At 45.0% G+C, this 18,538-nt stretch overlaps 1 protein-coding gene across 14 annotated transcripts in view; it reads left to right on the forward strand.

Annotated features, from left to right (window-relative positions):
* The window catches only part of PPP6R3 (protein phosphatase 6 regulatory subunit 3), a 137,974-nt gene that overhangs the window by 106,828 nt on the left and 12,608 nt on the right, over positions 1–18,538 (forward strand). For 4 of the 14 annotated variants that reach the window (XM_040639561.1, XM_040639557.1, XM_040639571.1 and 1 more), the window contains 6 exons: positions 2,897–2,983; positions 7,453–7,550; positions 9,173–9,227; positions 10,571–10,701; positions 16,070–16,191; positions 18,244–18,397. In XM_040639561.1, coding sequence (XP_040495495.1) covers positions 2,897–2,983; positions 7,453–7,550; positions 9,173–9,227; positions 10,571–10,701; positions 16,070–16,191; positions 18,244–18,397 — 647 coding nt within the window. The remainder of the gene's footprint in view (positions 1–2,896; positions 2,984–7,452; positions 7,551–9,172; positions 9,228–10,570; positions 10,702–16,069; positions 16,192–18,243; positions 18,398–18,538) is intronic. The other 10 variants (XM_040639563.1, XM_040639559.1, XM_040639565.1 and 7 more) reach the window with 5 other exon arrangements.

An 18,538-nucleotide genomic window follows, 5' to 3' on the forward strand; every position in this document is an offset into this window, starting at 1 on the left:
TATTCACTGAAGCATCAAGAGTATACTTAGAACACATCTGGCTTGGTCAGAGTGTTCTTATATACTTGTTACTTTTTTGAAAGTTAGGACTATTCTCATTCAGTGAGGTGTTGGTATTCATTAATTCAATAAATATTTGAGTGGCTACTGTGTGCTCTGCCCCGAAGCTATTGTAGTAAATTTGATTAGTAAAAATCCCTGCCTCTGTGGAAATGGATAAACAAATGGATGGATAAACTCCAGGGAAGGGAGCTGGGGTTTGTTTTGGGTGGAAGTGCAGTTTAGGATTAGGTAGTCTAGGAAAACCTCATTGAGAAGGTTGCATTTGTGTAGAGGCTTGAGGGAAGTGAGTGTGGAAGAGCTGGTGCAGAAGCTGGCACGTTGTCCAGAGGGAGAGAATGGGATGTGAAGTCCAAGGGGCTCTGCAGGCCACATCGCATCCCGCCTTTAATCCACACAGGCCCCTCGGGTTGTAACCTTAGTGAGATGAAAAGCCATCAGGTACAGAATGAAGAAGGGACATAATTTGATGGACATTTTAAAAGATCGTTCTGGCTGATGGATTGAGAATAGACTGTAGTGGGGCAGGAGATCGCAGCAGGGAGACCGGTTGACTACCAAGGACACTGTTAATCCAGACGAGAGATGGTGGTGGCTCGCACTGGAGAGAGGTAATAAGAGTGATGAGAAGCTATGGGCTTTTAGGTAATGTTTTGACAGTGGAGTGAATAGATGCAGGTGGGACAGAAGAAACCAGAAGGCCAAGATTTTCGCTGAGGAAAGAGGAGAAAATAAGTGGCTTCTGCTGAGATGAAGATGCCTCAGAAGGGGTGTGTTTGGAAGGTTCGGTCGGGGACTCTCATGGCTCGTCTGTGTGATGGACTAAGTGGAGTTCCAGTTAGCAAGTCCCCTTCCCTGCTAGGGCTGTGGCGGATTCAGTCATCTTTGTAGCCTGTTCTATTAGTAACGGTGTCAGACCAGGTACAGTGTGGGTAGAATCAGAACCCCCACATCCGTCAGTACATAAACGCAAAAGTGTGTGTGCACTGTGTTACTAACAACTTTCTAAAACTTGGTTTTTGGAGAAAAAATTATTTTAAATACCTCTCAGAATTGCTTTAAGGATACAAGTTATGGAGAATATGTAAAGAGAGGTCAGAATGTCTGGCACATAGTAGTTGCTCAACAAAAACCAGTTATTTTTCTCACCTTTTCATTAATGAACGGATTCATTTCGTAGCAAAGAGTAAAACTGTCAATGAGGATCCTGTTTGAACTTGGACAACCAGACGTGCTGGGAGTAGCCAAGTCTTTTTTGTTGTTGTTCTCTTGTTTAGTAGACCTAGCCTCTCTTTGAGTTGTCTTGTAATTCTTCTCCCTGCCGTGGGGTTGCCCTCCTAAAACATATATTGATTAATATGATTCCTGCACTGACTTGCCCCCCAGGTTGCCTGGGGTTCCTCTAAACCCACTGTAGTAGAATGGCTTGATCTTCCTCCTGGAAGATGCCCGCTGCCATGACCAAGCAGTATTCCGCCTCCTCCCTTCCGCACTCTGGCCGGGCTCTCCTGGGACGTTCCCCAACCCCCCCCCCCCCATCCACACAGCTTTCCCCACTAACTCGCTAAAGCTATGATTGACCCAAGCAGGCTCCCTTCATTGATCACAAATTCTGCCTTTGACTTCATCGGGCCAGTTTCAGAATCGAAGTGTGAATGCTCTCTCTCTACCTCAGGGAGGGTGAAGAAGGGATTAATTGGAAACACTGAGTTAGTCACTTGGCATAGTATCTTTACCAAAGATGGTCAAAGGAAAAAGCAGTTGATTTTATTCAGGCAGTGATGTATTCAGAATTTCATCAGCCATCCCACACGCAGACCTATTTGGATTCTACTCTGGGTTTCTTGAACCGATGTTGGAACATCACAAAGCAAACCAGGCCAATTTCTGCAGCTCCAGGCTATTAGGCACCACTACTAGGGTTGGCAGGTGCCGGCCGCTCATGTCTTCCCCTGATGACAGTGCTCTCTGCCAGTTACACTGCTGTGAAAAGTAAAGGGTGAATAACTCAGGAAATACAGTGTAAGTTACCCTCAGAAGTACAGTTGCTTGTTTTAGAATTTTACAGTCTGTTCCTATTTGTCATTTGCTCTATAGCAGTGGCTGTTATTGTCCTCCGCTTAGTCACTTGTATGTCTTTGTTTCTAATGTTAACACATTTTGCCAATACTCTGTGTCATTTATGAATTAATAAAAAAAATCACTTACCACGAATTGGTGAGCAGTTCATGTTTGTGTTCTTGTTCAAGTCCTGTGAGTTGGTTGTAGTCTCAAGGGCAGGGGCTGCATTTTAAGGGGCAGAAGATTTGGGGTCTTCTTAGGAGCAGAGTCACATTTGGTGCTTATGGACAGTGTTTTTCTTAGAGCGGACAGGCCTTGCAAGATGTTCCGGTGAAATGCCGTATTGAAACCTGACCTTCCTGGTGGCTCCTTAGCAACGCCTGGGGTTTGCAGTTTTACCCTTCAAGCTGGGCACTTACCAAATTATATTCTCTCTGAGCCACTCCTTCTACCCTCCCTTTGTAAATATTAATAATTGGAGATAATTGGTAAAATCACTTAAATGGAGTAACCTCTTACCTGTTTTCTGGTGGTATCAATAATGAGACAAGTAATAATTCAGACGGGCAGCAAAAGGACAGGTAACCTGACCATCTGATTGTGTGAAGTGGGCCTTTGAATTATTTGGGTGGATTACTTAACTGTTACTTACTTTTGTTCTTGCTGTTGTTACACATTGAGAGAAAAACTAAATGTGATTTTTCCATTTAAATGCTGATACAAATGTCCAAAACTTTTCTCTGTTAAATAGTTTTTTACATTTTTATGCATATAGGTTACAACCTGCCATATTCATTCATCCAGTGATGATGAAATTGACTTTAAAGAAACGGGTTTCTCACAGGATTCTTCTTTGCAGCAAGTGAGTCATGCCTAAAGCTTTGCTTTTCGTTTTTATTTTAAATGCTTAGTCTAGTTGCCATCTCTGAGTCAGCTTCGGAGGCAGATTATGCACTAGGATGTGATTTGGGGTTATTTAATTAGTTAGGCAAAAGCGTTTAAAATAGGAAGTGTTGGGTATATGAGAGGAGGGTTTGCATTGATTATAGTTCCAGGAAATGTTTTGTACCTGATAACAACAATGTTGAGTCGGGTCAATTTTCAGATTTGAATGAACTGGTTTTGCAGGTGTCTCAGACATGCTCATTCTGCACACCTGTGCAGTAGTTGTGGCATCGCTTAAAGATTCCTGTAGTAGAGACCTGTGGGTAAGAATGATGGGAATAACACTTTTAATGTCAGTAAAAGTAACTTTCAAAAAAATCTCTGAACTAAATGGCTTACATGTTCCTAATATCTTCAAGGTCTTTTGTAGTGACTCCTAAATTAAGTGTTAGTTGAAGTAATTCATTGTCACCCTTCCCTCCTGCCCCACATTCATCTCTGTTTATCAACTGTTTAACTCTTTGTGGGGGAGAAAACAGGATATAAAAATACATGTACGGATGTATCCATCACTCATTGGTGGTTCTTGGGGAGGCGACCGATGATTTCGCTGTCTTGACGGGGTATGGGATTTGGGCTTCTAACAGTAGAAGCCCCTCATTGCCGTTACCGGCTCTTCACGTGGAGAAATCGTCCTCGGTCAGGACCAGGTCTTGGCATGTCAGTCACTTTGGTGTGGCAGTATGACTGATGTAGTCCCCTTCCCACCCGGCCCTGAATGTTTGCTTGGCTTCTTTTTTCTCAGTCTTCGAGGCTCATTTCTTACTGGGGCCAGGGTGAAGCTGCTGCTGACTCTGCTGCCCCTGTCTTTGGGCATCCAAGTAAGCTGTCGGACTCTGGGGAAGGCTGAGCTAGGCAGCTGCTTAGGTTTGATTATAAGTCAGTTTAACATTCATTAAGAGAATCCTCTGGGCCTGGCTCGAACTCCAGCGCCACACCCTGCTCCACCCCTGACGTGAAGCTCAGAGGTCTAAAAATGTAAATTACCGAGGGGATTCTGAAGCTGTTCAGATAGCTTTAAGAAAAAGAATGCCCGAACACCTGTTTGCAGATAAGCCAATAGCCTTGAAGTTCGGGCAGCTGATTTAATCTAGGAGTGGTTACATTTAGTTCCCTGGAAAATAGGTTCCCTTCTTGTGAAATCTGATTCCATGGCTGTTGTGGGGAGACATTTTTCTGGCATTTTTGGGGACTGCCTGGACTGCTGACGTGCACATGCGGCTGTCCCTGTCACAGAAGTGCTGCATTGGCGGAGCCCTCAGCAGCCTGCTATCCTGTGACAGCCATCCGCTTCATGGGACCCTCCGAAGTAGGAAAAATCAGTCCTTTCTGCTGGAGAAGTCTCTAGGAAAGCTATAGATCATGCGTGGATCGTTTTGCAAATAAAAAAATGTGTTTCTAAACCACTTTTTTTTTTTTTAATTTGGGAAGACAAGTTTAAGTTAACTTAAGAATTTTATGCTAGTCTCCATTTTAATTAGAATATTAGTTTATATATATCCATTACAGTTTCTCATTCACATTTGAAGTTAGGTCTCCTGTTGGTAAAGTCTTGAGTGTAGAGACTTAGGGCAGATCCTTTAACAAGGTTACCTGACTGTGTCACCTGTGGGGACTTATTTGGCTCAGGGAATGCTCCCCCCCCGACCCGTTTGGTTGTGTCTTCTGTCCCTTCTGGTTTCCTCACCTCTAGTGTTTGACTCTTTCTTCCTTCTGATTCTGTCTGAAAGAGGTGTGGAGGGTGAGGGGGTCTTCCTCTTGCTGGGTCTGGAGAATTGGGGCTGACTGCTGCAGACGGGCTCTAGAGGCCTGATTGGCTACCTCCCACTCCCCCGTCCAAGCAGGCTTGTTCACAGGCAGTCACAGGAGATGGGACACACCAGGATTTTCCGTTGCTCGTTACTCGAGTGGCACCTCCAAAGAGATTTGCTTAATGAAGCGGTAGGCTCACTTGTCACTGACTTGAATGGTCCCTGGCTTTGGCCAGGATGATAGTTCTAGGAAGTGTGGGTTTGGGGTTTTTTTCCTAATAATTAAGTTTTTAATAATTACACAGCCATATGGTGCTTTCCAGACTTGGATTTTCCATCTCCAGAGTCCTGTTTCTATAGGTTTAAATACAGTACAGTGACAGTCTTCACAAACGTGGCTTTTGGAAGCTCTGATAGCTTTATTATTAAACTTGTATTTGGAACCTGAGGTTCTTTGCTAGCTTGCATCTTCCTAGAAGCTGGAACAGACTTAGAACTAATGAGGACTACAGTTTGTTGGTTTTCTCTTTCCTATAAGTTACTGCATGGAAGTTACTTGGGTCTGTCAGTGGCTGTGTATCTCCTTAGGTAGATGAATGACTAGACAGGGAGACAGACAGTGTAAGTATGTGTGTACATACGTATGTATATTTGTACACATGTATGTATATTCACATATATACATTTATAATATATTTAGTGTTTGCACGCTCTTTATGAAGCATTTAAAGAAACACTTTTGGGAACATTTCTTTCCTTTTGTACCCAAAAAGATTCATAACATAAACACCAGTGTCACAGAAAGATTAAAGGGGAAAAAAAAAAAGAGAAACTCAAACAAAACAACTGGGGAGGAACCTTTTCCCTTGTGTGACCATGTTTCTAATTTGTAAATAAACTCAGAGCCCGGCTTATGCCGCTTGCTCGGAAGAATGATTTCATGATTCTTGAGCACGGCTTTGAAGGTGGCGCATATCCCATTTTACCTTATAAAAGATAAAGATGCAATTCAGAGTAACTGGCTTCTTTCTTTCTTTTTTTGAATTGGCTTCTTGTTGGTTTTTATGAATATGAGTGCTGCATATTATATTTTTCATTCATATGTCCAAGACTCAGCTCTGCCTGGCAGAACGTGTCCCTGCCCTTCTCTCTCCAGCCACACTCCCCTGGCTCAGCCTTGGCGTGCCTTACCAAGTACGCTCCTGTGAGGCTGGCCCCCTGGCCCCCATGTTCAGACAGTGTCACCTCTGTGGGCAGGAAAGGGGATGGCATGGAAGTGTGTGAGTGAGTAGAGGGGCTGTGGGGCTCTTGAGTTAGAAAAAAAGTGAGGTTTTAGGTTCTCGGTAAGCTAGATACCTCTTTTTTCAGACCTAAGGAAGAGATGCCTTCCAAAGCCAAATATAAGGTTTATTTTTTAATCATCTTCAGTTTGGATTATCCATGCCATAATTCCCTGCCACCAGAATGAGTAATCAGGAATTAACGGTAGAGGCATTTTTGCAGCCGATGTTTGCAGGGTGGGATCTGTGGGCTCTGCTCAGAAGGAGAACGGAGGAGGATTCGCTTTCTCTCAGTGGTAGCTGCCTCCGTCCCGGCACGTAGCCTCGGGTGTGATGTCTCTAGGTCAGCCACCAGCTACTGTTCATGCCCCTTGGATGGGGCTCACCTGCAGGAAAGAGCTTTCTCATCTGTCCAGAGCTCTGTCCACGAGACAGCATGTACATCGTTACTTGCCTCCGTTATTAATTGTTTGGGGTGGAACGAGGAGTGGCGCTTATCGTCATTGTCCTTCACTCCTGACTGAGAACGTACAACACATTCGCAGATTTCTCTTGCTCCGCTGGGCCTGCTTGTTTTTAAATCAGAAGATTAACATTTTTGTGAAGTCCATTTTAACATTCCCCCATTCCTCACCTAAGAAACCCAGGTGAGCCTGGTGCTCTCTAGAAATGGTGTAGGAGACAGAACGGATTCCTCTGTGGAGCTTACAGTTGTAGGTTTTTCAGAGTGATGTTGGATCAGTGTTAAAACTTTGTCCTCTCTCCCTAAGGTAGGTAGGATAGAAGCTACTTTCATACTCTTCCCAGCCTCTGAGACTGAAGTCTTTTTTTAAGAAATTGAGGTGTCTCTGAACATTGTGTTGCAGGCTGGTGACTGTGATGATGCGTTGTTTTACCTCTGGCGCGATGTTACCGTAGTGGACGGGGGGTGGGAGAGGCGGAGGGAGGTCGGGTGGTCACCACTTACTGGATCTTAGGTTAAGGTTGGTTGTGTCCAGAGGTGATAGAAACATCTTATAATTTCAGACTGTCATATGTCACTTGATCACCTCTTTGAACAAGACTTAACCCAGACCTCTCTCTAAAGATAATTCACAGTAGAGGACAGAGTGGTCACTTAACATTCCTTATAGTGACACGTGCGTTAGAATGACTTGTGGGCCAAAGTCCGAACATTTCCTTTTTTGGGCAATTTGTGTCTGAAATTATTTGATTTTTTCCTTAGAAAAACACACCAACTTTTTAAGCCCTAAGGCTATAATAAATAAGATGGTTTCTGGAACACAAATGGGCAAATAGTATGTAGAATGTCATTAGAATCATTATATCACTGTCACTGGTCCTGGGGCTGCCAGGCCTTTTCTGATTATCAGATGCAACAAATGACGTCCAATTTTATTGACCAGTTTGGCTTCAACGATGAGAAGTTTGCAGATCAAGATGACATTGGCAAGTGAGTATATCCTCCTGTTGCCCTCTCTCGTGCACTCCTGCTTTTTTGTGAGACATGCTGTGATTCTCCTGGGCTCTGGGGACTCTGCCACATTTGTGTGTTGAGAGGAGCCTGTCCTCCAAGGTGTCCCTGTAATTCTGGCCTGTTGTGCCCGGAAGCACCCAGAGGACAAGCGGGGTGAGAGTGTCACTCCCACGAAGAGGAGCTGCTGCTGGGCATGGCCTCGCTCAGAAGCTTCTTGTTCTTTACACTGAGCTTCTCTTGGGAGCTGGAGTCGCTGCTCTGCCCCTTTCCGTTGTCGCGCTGGATAGTGTGACCTAGAGTAGCAAGTCCCTGCTGTAGTTCGTGGGCTGGAGCAGGCCCAGGTCGTTCCCATCAGCAGCCGACATTCTGTCGTGGTGGGAGCAGCTCACCATGTGTGCCTTCTCTGGTTGACTCACCGTAAGATAGAGTTGGCTGTTTGGAAGGCAGGCAGGCCGCTCGTCCTGCAGGCAGGGAAGGGGAGCAGCGAGATGGCAGTGATTGGTACTGTACCAAATTAATGAATAAAAAATGTGTGGGTGATCCACGGAAATGAAAACAAATGGTGTAGCATCTGGCCTCAGGAAAGGAGAGGTATTTATAAATAAAATATATCCGAGGGGGTATTTGAGCTCATGGGGAACAGAGCTAAGCGTCACGGGGCACTGCCTGATGTGCTCATCAGCACCCGGCATTGGGTGGCTCCTAGCTCGTGGTTTAACGCCGGCCGGTGCTGCTGTCTTGTCACCAGTGGCAGTTTCTAGCATGTGAGAAGCTCCGATTGTACCATGAGACATGCTGTGTGAGCGCCGAGGGTGGAGGCCTCACTGTAAGCAGAGCAAGGGTTAAAGGCTGGCGGCTGCCCTAAGGATCAGCTCTTTCAGATCCAAATAGAGCAAGGACTGTCCACATGGTGTTTGCGTCTGTACCCCTGGGGCGCTCACGGCAGAGCACGCAGGCTCCCCGCTGGCATCTCCACGCTCCCCTGTCTCCACTCTCAGTAAGTGTTACTAGTTAGGAATCTATCTCTTTAATACAAATTTATATTGGGTGCTTGGAATAATGATTGATTAGAAACAGATCTTGTAAGAATTAGACTTACTCAAAAAGTTACATTTCACAGGCTAGGAGTTTTTACCCCTCCTTTCTTCCTGATTATGCCATGTTACAGGATTTAGGGGATGTCTATTCTGTGTATGAGTTTGGCCATCCCTGGAGGAAAGCTCGGTGTCTGGCAGCTCTTGGGTACTTTTTCATGATTTGACTTGTTTCTTCTTTGCACATAGCCTATGTCTTGGCCAAGTAAGTATGGCCCAGGGAACTATGGTTGTTACCGTGGATGTTTATTAAGTCTTTTATAGGAAGGCTTAGAGGGTGTGTTTATTCTGTCTTACAAGGCCTCCCTGCCTTCCTTTCCACCCTGTATGAGCTCCTTAACACCAAGGGAAGAAACATCATTTAATGCAAGCAGGTTTTGTTCTTATTTTTCCTGTGGAGATTTTAATGATAATGTGAATATTTTTACATTTAGAAAGTTTCATGAATAGTTTCTGTCAGTCTATAGGTAATTAACTATTCCTATACTTATGTTTTCTTTACAGTGTTTCTTTCGATCGGGTATCAGACATCAACTTTACTCTGAATACAAATGAAAGTGTAAGTATTAATGTTTCGTCTCCCGAGCAACAAGGTATATGAGGGGTGGACAAGGGGGAGCTGGGATCTGTCAGAGTGTGAGTATGGCTGCCACATGCGCTGGGACCCTCTCTGCTCCAGGAAACTTCATCTTAGGCTGGTATTACTTCACCCACTCACATGGCCTGCGTGTTCCTTGTGGGTGTGAGTTTTCAAGCGTGGTTTAAGATGTGGCAGGGCTGAGAAAACTGGGGCCACTGGTGATTGCAGTGTAGACAAATAGCTTCAAAGACTGCAGTTTGGGTCCAGGCAGCCGCCTTTTACTTCAGCTGTATGTCACCGGGGCAGAAATTTGGGCTAGATCAGGGCCAGCTTGTCAGCCCCAGGCAGGGTTTAGACACCAGGTCAGCCCCATTAGCAGGTGATGTGGGATTAGTGTCATTTGAATGGGCGCAGTCTTTTTTTTTTTTTTTTAAGTTTTTATTTATTTATTTGACAGAAAGAGACACAGCAAGAGAGGGAACACCAGCAGGGGGAGTGGGAGAGGTTCTCCAGGCTTCCCGCTGAGCAGGGAGCTGGATGTGGGGCTCATCCCAGGACTCTGGGATCATGACCTGAGCCGAAGGCAGACGCTTAACGACTGAGCCACCCAGGCGCCCCGGCACAGTCTTGATTTTTATGTTGATTAACATAAGAGACCACTGGTTTATTTGCTGGTGTGATAAGGTGGAAACTGCTGATTGTACTGTTGACACTCATCACTGCTGAGCCAGACTGCTTAAAGGAGAGGAGATGTAGTTGCTTTCCTGTGAGGGCAGAGGTGGGACTGCATCTCAGGTGGTGAGGCAGGGAAGCTCTCGGAAGTAACCCAGTGCTTTACCGGATGAGAGGGAGTCTGTGATGACAGGGTAGGCTCCTATGGGCCTTTTGAATCCAGTCTTTTGGGGGAACTGCTTTGAAGTTTTGAATCCATTCTTTTTGGGGGAACTTTCTGTTGTTACACAAAAGCTGACATTAGATGTTTTTACATTTTATTTTGGTGTATATGATAGGCACTTTCTTTGAAAGGAAATGAGGGGGGCACCTGGATAGCTCAGTTAAACATCTGACTTGATTTCGGCTCAGGTCATGATTTCAAGGTCGTGAGATCAAGCCCCACATTAGGTTTCACGCTCAGTGGAGAGTCTGCCTGAGATTCTGTCCCTCTCCCTCTGCCCCTCCCCCTGCTCGTGCACGTGCACACTCTCTCTCTCGAATAAATCTTTCTTAAAAAAAATAAAAAACACAATTTATATTGGTAACTTTTGGAGAAAATAACTTGATTTTTAAGTTTGTTTTGTTCTTTCTCTCTCGTTTTTATTTAGGGAAATATTGCTTTGTTTGAAGCATGTTGTAAGGAGAGAATACAGCAGTTTGATGATGGTGGCTCTGATGAGGAAGACATCTGGGAAGAAAAGCACGTTGCCTTTACACCAGAATCCCAGAGACGGTCCAGGTGAGTCGGTCAGAGCAGCAGTAATACCCAGCGCATAAAGGAGCTGATGGTTAGGAGACATACACTGTATCCTGTGCAAATAAATACATGTGACCTAGAAACCAGTGCTTTTGTCATGATCAGAAATGCCCTTGTTGGGGTACCTGGGTGGCTCAGTCAGTTCAGCACTCTTGATCTCAGCTCAGGTCTTGATATCACGGTTGTGAGTTCAAGCCCCACATTGGGCTCTGCACTGGGTGTGGAACCTCCTTACAAAGAGAGGGAAATGCCCTTAACTGATGTGAGGTGGTACCAGTACTCCTGTCTGCAGTGTGACAGGGTGTGGATGAGTCAAGGTGATGAACTTGAAAATGCTGGAAGTGTTTAGACATAGTTCGTAAAGCGTCCTGACACAGCCTCTTCTGAACGGAAGGCGTTGCTGCGCAGCGTAGTGTAAAGTGCTCTGAGTAGGTGTTCCCTTCCCAGGAACAGTGGCAGCAGCTGAGCTACGTATTGTTTCCTGTGAAAGACTGAAGTTTCCCCAAGAAAGAGAAAAAGTTGTTTCTAAAAGTTAATCTAACTTGGGGAGAGAGAGTCCTGTCAGTGGGGACCCTTTGGAATCAGTCCAGTTGTCTTGTTGTTTTTTTTCTGCCTCTCTAATTTGTTGAAGTTACTCTAGCCCAAAAACCTAAATATATTTGCTTCAGTACACAGGGAGTTCTTGTTATCTGAGTATCCATTACCGGAATCTTCATAGTCGAGTTAATAGCAACTGAACCTTCATTTTTATTTCATTTATTTTTAGTAAGTAATGTTTCTGCATGGCATACAATTCAGAGAAAACAGAATATACACTGAAAAGTCAGACTCACTCCCGGCCCCTGTCTCCTAGCCATTTATTCCTCTTGCTGTCAGAGCATGCCAGCAACACCTGCCTGTTCTCTGTGTGACCAGCGGTTATGTCGTGTGTTCTAGGAAGGCTTCTTGCTTTAGGTTACAGAAGACCCAGCTGTGGCTCGAACCAGGGAAGGTGCATTTGTCTCATAATCCATAGCTGTTGAAGGTCACTAAGCCTAGCTTCTTTTTTTTATGCCCGCTTTTCCATCTTCTGCATGCTGGGTTTGTAATCACAAGGTAGCTGGAGCTCTAGGACCAGGAAGCAAGAGACAAATATCTTCATGGCGTTTTTGTTTTGTTTTTGTTTTTGTTTTTGTTTTTTTAAAAGATAAAGCTCTAGTCAGACTTGTTGTCACCATTTGCTATGACATTTGGTCCTCATGTTGAATGAATTCACTAAATGGCCATTGCCTACTGCCATCTGTGCTCTTGGGACAGCCTGTCCTCCCGCGTTATTGCAGCAGTCCAGTACTGCCCAGTGGGGCACTGTTTGTGAGAGTGTGGAGAAGTAGGGTGGTGAAGACAGTACCTGGAGGACGTGACAGTTGATCCCCAGGAGGAACACAGGATGATGAGAAAAGGCAACTTTTTATTATTTTTTAACAGCTCTGTTGAGGGATCATTGACATATAATAAATTGTATTTATTTAAATTATACAGTGTGCTAAGTTTGGATATATGAATATCCATGAATACATCCGTGAAACCATCATCTCAGTCAAGATCATGAACTTACCATCACCCACAAAAGTTTCCTCCTGCCCTTTTATATTGCCTTCCCTCCATCTGCTTTTTGTTCCTTTAAAATGATGAGTAGTTTTTTTCCTAAAGTTTTATATAAACCAAATTGCACATTACCTGCCTGACGTTGCTTCTTCCATCCAACATTATTTGGAGAGTCATTCGTGTTGGGTGATATATCAGTCGTTCATTCTTTTCTGTGGTTGAGTAGTGGTCTGTTGAATGGGTGTACTACCCACTGAAGGGGTGACTTTGTTCGTTTGCCTGCCGATTGGCATTTGGGTTTCTAGTTTGGGCTGTGGTGTCACTTGAAAATAGACTGTGGTGAGTGACAGATACATAGTATACTCTAAAACAACTCAGCGACAGAACAAGAAATTATAGTTAATAAACCAACAAAGGAAATTAAATCAAAAATAAATACCTAAAAGAGAGCAAAAAAATAAAAGGCAGCCGGGACACACAGAAGACAACTAGCTTTAAAGCTAGGCAGCCGCATCAGGAATCATTGAATACTGTTAAATAAGCGATCCCCAAACCCCAGTTAAAATGAAGAGATTGTCAGATTGGATAAAAAATCAGGTCTGACATATGCTGCCTCTGAGAAATAGTTGAAATATGAAGACACAAACTGGTTAAAAGAAAAGGTAGAGTGCCTACCTATTTAATAATAATAAAGTGGATTTCAGGAAAGGGGTAAAGAAAGGGTCATAACAGGGTCAGGTCCTTAGGAAGACATAACAGTTCAAAATGCCTACGTACCTAATAACAGAGCTTCAGAATACATGGAGCGGAAGCTGAGGAAACTGCAAGAGAAGCAGACAGATCCACAGTCCTAGTCCTGTACTGCAGTGCTCGTCCTCCGGTGATGTATAATGGGCGGAAGTCAGCAAAGATGCAGAACACGTAATACTGTCAACTGTCGTGACACTGCTAGACGTTTGCCAAGCACTCCCCCCAACAGCAGCACGACAGGCACTGTTTCCAGGTGTACACGAGAGGTCGTATTTGGGCCCTAAAGCCCCTCTCAGTAAATTCCAAAGATTTCAAGTTCTACAAAGTATGTTCTCTGACCCCAATGGAGTTAAATTAGAAATCAGTAACAGATCTCTAGAAAACCTCCAAATACATGGAAACTAAATAACACGTGAGTTACAGAAAAAATTGGGGGGAGGGGATTGTATTTAAAGGGTCCTTTTCTCCTTTTCATACTGTTTATATTAAAAGTAGAAACTTCTCAAACCAATGACCTTAGCTTCCACCTTAAGAAACCAGAATGAAGGGCAAGCAGAAGCACAGGGAGGAAGAGCTGCAGTCAGAAGCTGTTCTTGGAGAAGATTGAGGAAGTTGATGCACCTCTGGGCAGAAGGGTCAGGAGAAAAAGGAGCGGCTTGTGCCAGGAACGAGCCAGGCAGCATCAGTGCTGGTACTAAAAGAACAAAAAGGGAATATTGTAAACAACTCTGCGCCAATAAATCTAACAACTTAGACGATCTTTGAAAGACACAGGCTACCAAAGCTCAAACAAACCAAAGATAACCCAAATAGTCCTGCGTCTATTAAAGAAGTGAAATTGTTAGTTTCACACTTCCCACATACACACAAAAACTCCAGGCCCAGACGGCTTCTCCGGTGAATTCTACCAAACATTTCAGGAATTAGACCAGCTTTATAAAAGCTACTAAAAAATGGAAAAGGAAGGAATAGTACCCATGTCATTCTGTGAGACCACATCAGTGTGACCTGATAACGAAAGCTGACATGACAAGAAAAGTGACTGAGTCATTCTCATAATGTGGATGCAGAAACTCCTTTAAAGGTTTTAGGAAATAAATGCAGCAGTAATACATCATGACCAAGGAGGGTGTATTCCAAAAATACTGAGTTGGGGGCGCCTGGGTGGCTCAGCCATTAAGCGTCTGCCTTCGGCTCAGGTCATGATCCCAGGATGGGATCGAGTCCCGCACCGGGCTCCCCGCTCAGCAGGAAGACTGCTTCTCCCTCTCACACTCCCCTTGCTTGTGTTCCCTCTCTTGCTGTCTCTGTCTGTCAAATAAAATAAATAAAATCTTAAAAAAGAAATGCTGAGTTGGTTTAATATTTGAAAATCAATCAGTGAGCCTGTGGCTGAATCCAGCATCTATACCTGATAAGAATTCTTAGCAAACTAGAGACCGAAGAGACTTTCTTCTACCTGATAAAGCTTCTACAATAAACCTATAGCTGGCAACATGGTAGAAACGGAATGATTTCCCCCCAAAGATCAGGAACAAGACAAAAGATGTCTGCTCTTACGACAGCTTTGCAGGATTGTTGCTGGGGCCTCTCACTAGTGCAATAAGCCAAGAAAAGAAATAAAAGCTATCTAGGTTGGAAAGGAAAGGGTAAAAATTATCTTTATTCACAGACAACAGTTATTGTCAATGTAGAAAATTTGTTCTTGGAATCTACGAAAAGATTATTAGAATAATTAAGTAGGTTTGGCATGATTGCGTGGTACTAGGTCTATATAATCAAGTTACTAAATAAGCCTATTCATAGTAGTGTCAAAATATTAAATATGTAAGGATAAATCTGGTAAGATGTGTAAGACTTGGACGCTGAAAATTACAAGGCAGCTGAGAGAAATCAAGAATTGATAAATGTTTATGATTTGGAACTCAATATTGTTAACATGCCAGTTCTCTCCCCAGGTTGATCTAGAATCGGTACAGTCTCAAGTAAAATGATAATAGGTTTTTTAGTAACTGTCGACAAGCTGGTACTTAAATTTAAATGAAAATGCAGAGGAGCTAGGAGAGCGAAAACAAGCTTCATGAAGAACGGACTTAGGAGACCGACAGTGCCTGATCGCAGAACAGAGTAACTGAGACGGTGTGATCTGTAAGACAGAGTGGGTCGGGGGACGGAAAAGAGTATAAATAAGTAGGGGTAGAGACAGCTGAGTTCGATGCAGGTGCAAAAGCAGTTCCGTGGAGGAAGGATAGTCTTGTCTTTTGAACAAACAGTTCTGGAACAGGTGAACATCTGTATGCAAAATAAATGAGCACAGTCCATACCTCTCGGCATATGTACGCATGGATTCCAGATGGATCTGAAACCTAAATGTGAAGCGTCAGCCTATAAAACTTACACTAGAAAATCCTTATGACCTTGGCTTGGGGAAAGATTTCTGAGACAGGACGCCAAAAGTATTATGCATGAAAGGAAAGTTTCATAAGCTCAACTTTGTCAAAATTAAGCGCTTCAACTTGGCTCGTGACACCAGTAAGAAGGAAGGACGGCGCATAGACTCAGGGAGGACATTTGCAAATCATGCACCTGACATGAGGCTTCCCTGAGGGTGCAGGAAGGACTCTCGGGGCTGTATAAGAATTAAAGACAGTAACCTGTGTTTTAAACTGTGCTGCAGATGTGAAAAGACCCTCAGAAAAGATGTGTGGGTGGTAGATCGGCACACGAAAGCCGCTCAGCATCTTGGCCACGAGGGAAATGCGAGCGAGCGCCTCAGTGAGATACCTCTGGGCCCTATTAGAAGGCGGTTTGTAGGTGCGCCCCACATGTCCACGCAAAGCCGGGGGCCAGTGGGGACAGCTGAGAGGAGGGTTAGGTGGCACACTCACGAAGGCAGGAATGAGCCAGTTGAAGTGCATAGGATTTTTTCTTACTGGATGAGCTTCAGAATGTCCTGGATTTAGCTGGTAACTGATAGGCAGCATTAACTGTTTCGGTCTCCCCCCCGCCCCCCCAGCTCGGGGAGTACAGACAGTGAAGAAAGTACAGACTCTGAAGAAGAAGACGGAGCGAAACAAGACTTGTTTGAACCCAGTAGTGCCAGTACAGAGGACAAAATGGAGGTAGACTTGAATGAACGTAAGTCATCTTCTCTTCATCTGTGTTAGTCACTGTGCTAGAAACGTGTTTTAAAATGCACCCTGATCTGCAGGCTGGGAGTTAGGTTGAAACACAGTCTTCTGAGTCCCCTTGGAGGTGTCAGTGTCAGGATGAGGCCTGAAGGAAGGAGCCTCTGATGATGGGGTATCTCTGACAGTGTGGACACCTGCCGCGTGGGTCTGGCTAGGGGTGCAGCATACTGGTGGGGGGTGGGGGGGGTCTAGCCTCTGGGTGCCTGGCAGCAGGGGAGAGACCAGAGATTATAGAAGATGAGGAAAGGCTATGTTTGTGGAGTCGGGAATGCACTAAACCAGAGGAAAGAGCTTCAAGCTGAAACCATTTGAAATGGGTTCTTCGGAGTTGATTTATGAAGCCTGGAACCCTAAGACGTGTCTGGCTCAGTGCTTATTTGTGTCGTGCTACTTGCTAAGAAGACTTGCATTCACTGTCCTTTAAAAAATCCTGTTAACTTCTGAAAATTCAAGTACATTTTTCTGTGGGTTGATATCAGGACTTCCTTCAGGGCTGACAGTGCTTCCTGTTCCCCAGGAAGGCCTTCATGCATTCAGTTCTGGAGGCTGAAAGCCAGCTCTGGGTGTCGGGTGGGCCTCACCACCCCAGAGCTGGCTGGGACCTTAGCAGTAACCCAGCACAGCCCCCTGGGACAGACTCAGAAAGTGAGAGCCATGGCGGAAGAGAAGTTTGGCCTCTCTCCTCTCATTGGTTCCCCAGCTCACCGCCTTCAGGAGGAAGAAACGGGCTTTTCTGTCTGTAATTCAGTTCAAGTCTACATGCCTGTGTCAGGTTCTGGCTGTGTACCAGGTGTGGCGCACAGACTCTGCGTCCAGGAGTCCAGAGTCTCCCGAGGACAGAGAGATGGTGGTAGATTCTGGGGCGAGCCTCTGGGACAATCGTTCTGTGTAGCCTGGCATGGTGTGCAGTGAGAGCACGTGAACGGAGGCCTAAGTTCACCTGAAGGGACACATCTCTGAGGAGGTGACATTTAAACAGACCTGCAGGTTAGATCCAACCTCTGCCGGCAGCTAGCGCGGTGAGGCTGTTGTACAGGGTAGAAGTGAGCAGCCAGATGAAGGGAGAACTAGACAGACATGGGCAGGAAGGGTCCCAAGCGCAGGGTCTTCTGTTCCCGTGGAGCTTGGGGTGTACCTGCTGCTCACCAGCCCAGAAGCTCTGAACCCCTGAAGTTTGAGTTTTTTATCACTGGCCACTCGTGATTTCGTACACTTCCTGCCCCTCTTCCCTCCTAGGAGGGTGGGCTATGGAGTTAAGCTGAAAGTTCCAGCCCTCTAACCACAGGCTGGTTCCCCTGGCAGCCAGCCCCATCCTGAGCACCATCCAGAGCCCCCGTCATCTCTTTAGCATACAAAAAGACACTGCCTCAGAGATTCCGAGGGTTTGGGGGTGGTGGTGAGTGGAGCCCGATACGGATTTCTTCTCATGTCACCAGAAGTCTTCCTGTTTGTGCTGACTACACTGGACTGCGGGGAGGCCATTAAAAGTATGAAGTAGGACCATGTCTGGATTGGGAAGCATTTACAGTTTCCAGTTTATTGCAATTGAATATCCAACATTCTGCTTTTTTTTTTTTTTTTTTGAACTTTGTATTTTGGAATAACTTTGGATTTACAGAAAAGTTGCAGAGATTGTACAGGGAGCGGCTGTGTGCCCTTCCTTCACCCATTCTTCCACCCCGTGTTAATAGAATCTTGATACATTTGTCAAAAGTAAGAAATTAACATATTCTTTTATGTAGCTTTACATCCTCGTGTGATATTTCTATTGGAGAAAAAAGTCTTAGAAATGGGAATTAAGGGATTAAAGGAAACCTAAATTAGAATAGGATAGATGTTACCAGTCGTCCTCTAAGTAGTGATTGTGCTGTCTCTGCCCTACCAGTGATGTGAGTGCCCTGTCCCCAGCCCTTAACCTCTGCGAGTCTTCTGAAAAATATCCTGGAGTCCACTGAACTTCTGAAGTTTTCTCAAAAGGAGATCTCTCCCCTCTTTTTAGCACCCAACTGGTCAGCCAACTTTGATGTCCCCATGGAGACGACCCATGGTGCTCCCTTAGATTCTGTGGGGTCTGATGTCTGGAGTACAGAGGAGCCAATGCCGACCAAGGAGACAGGCTGGGCCTCTTTCTCAGAGTTCACGTCTTCCCTGAGGTGAGTGCTCGTGTGCCGGCTCCCTCAAGCTTTCTGTAGGCGAACTGGGGATGGGGTGTCACCTTGATTTACTCCCTAGTGAAGGGAGTGCCCTACACAAGATCACACGTCAGCACGATTTACAAAGAAACCAGTCTCCGT

Source organism: Ursus maritimus, unplaced genomic scaffold (assembly GCF_017311325.1).
Source record: "Ursus maritimus isolate PB19 unplaced genomic scaffold, ASM1731132v1 scaffold_23, whole genome shotgun sequence".
Classification (NCBI taxonomy): Eukaryota; Metazoa; Chordata; class Mammalia; order Carnivora; family Ursidae; genus Ursus; species Ursus maritimus.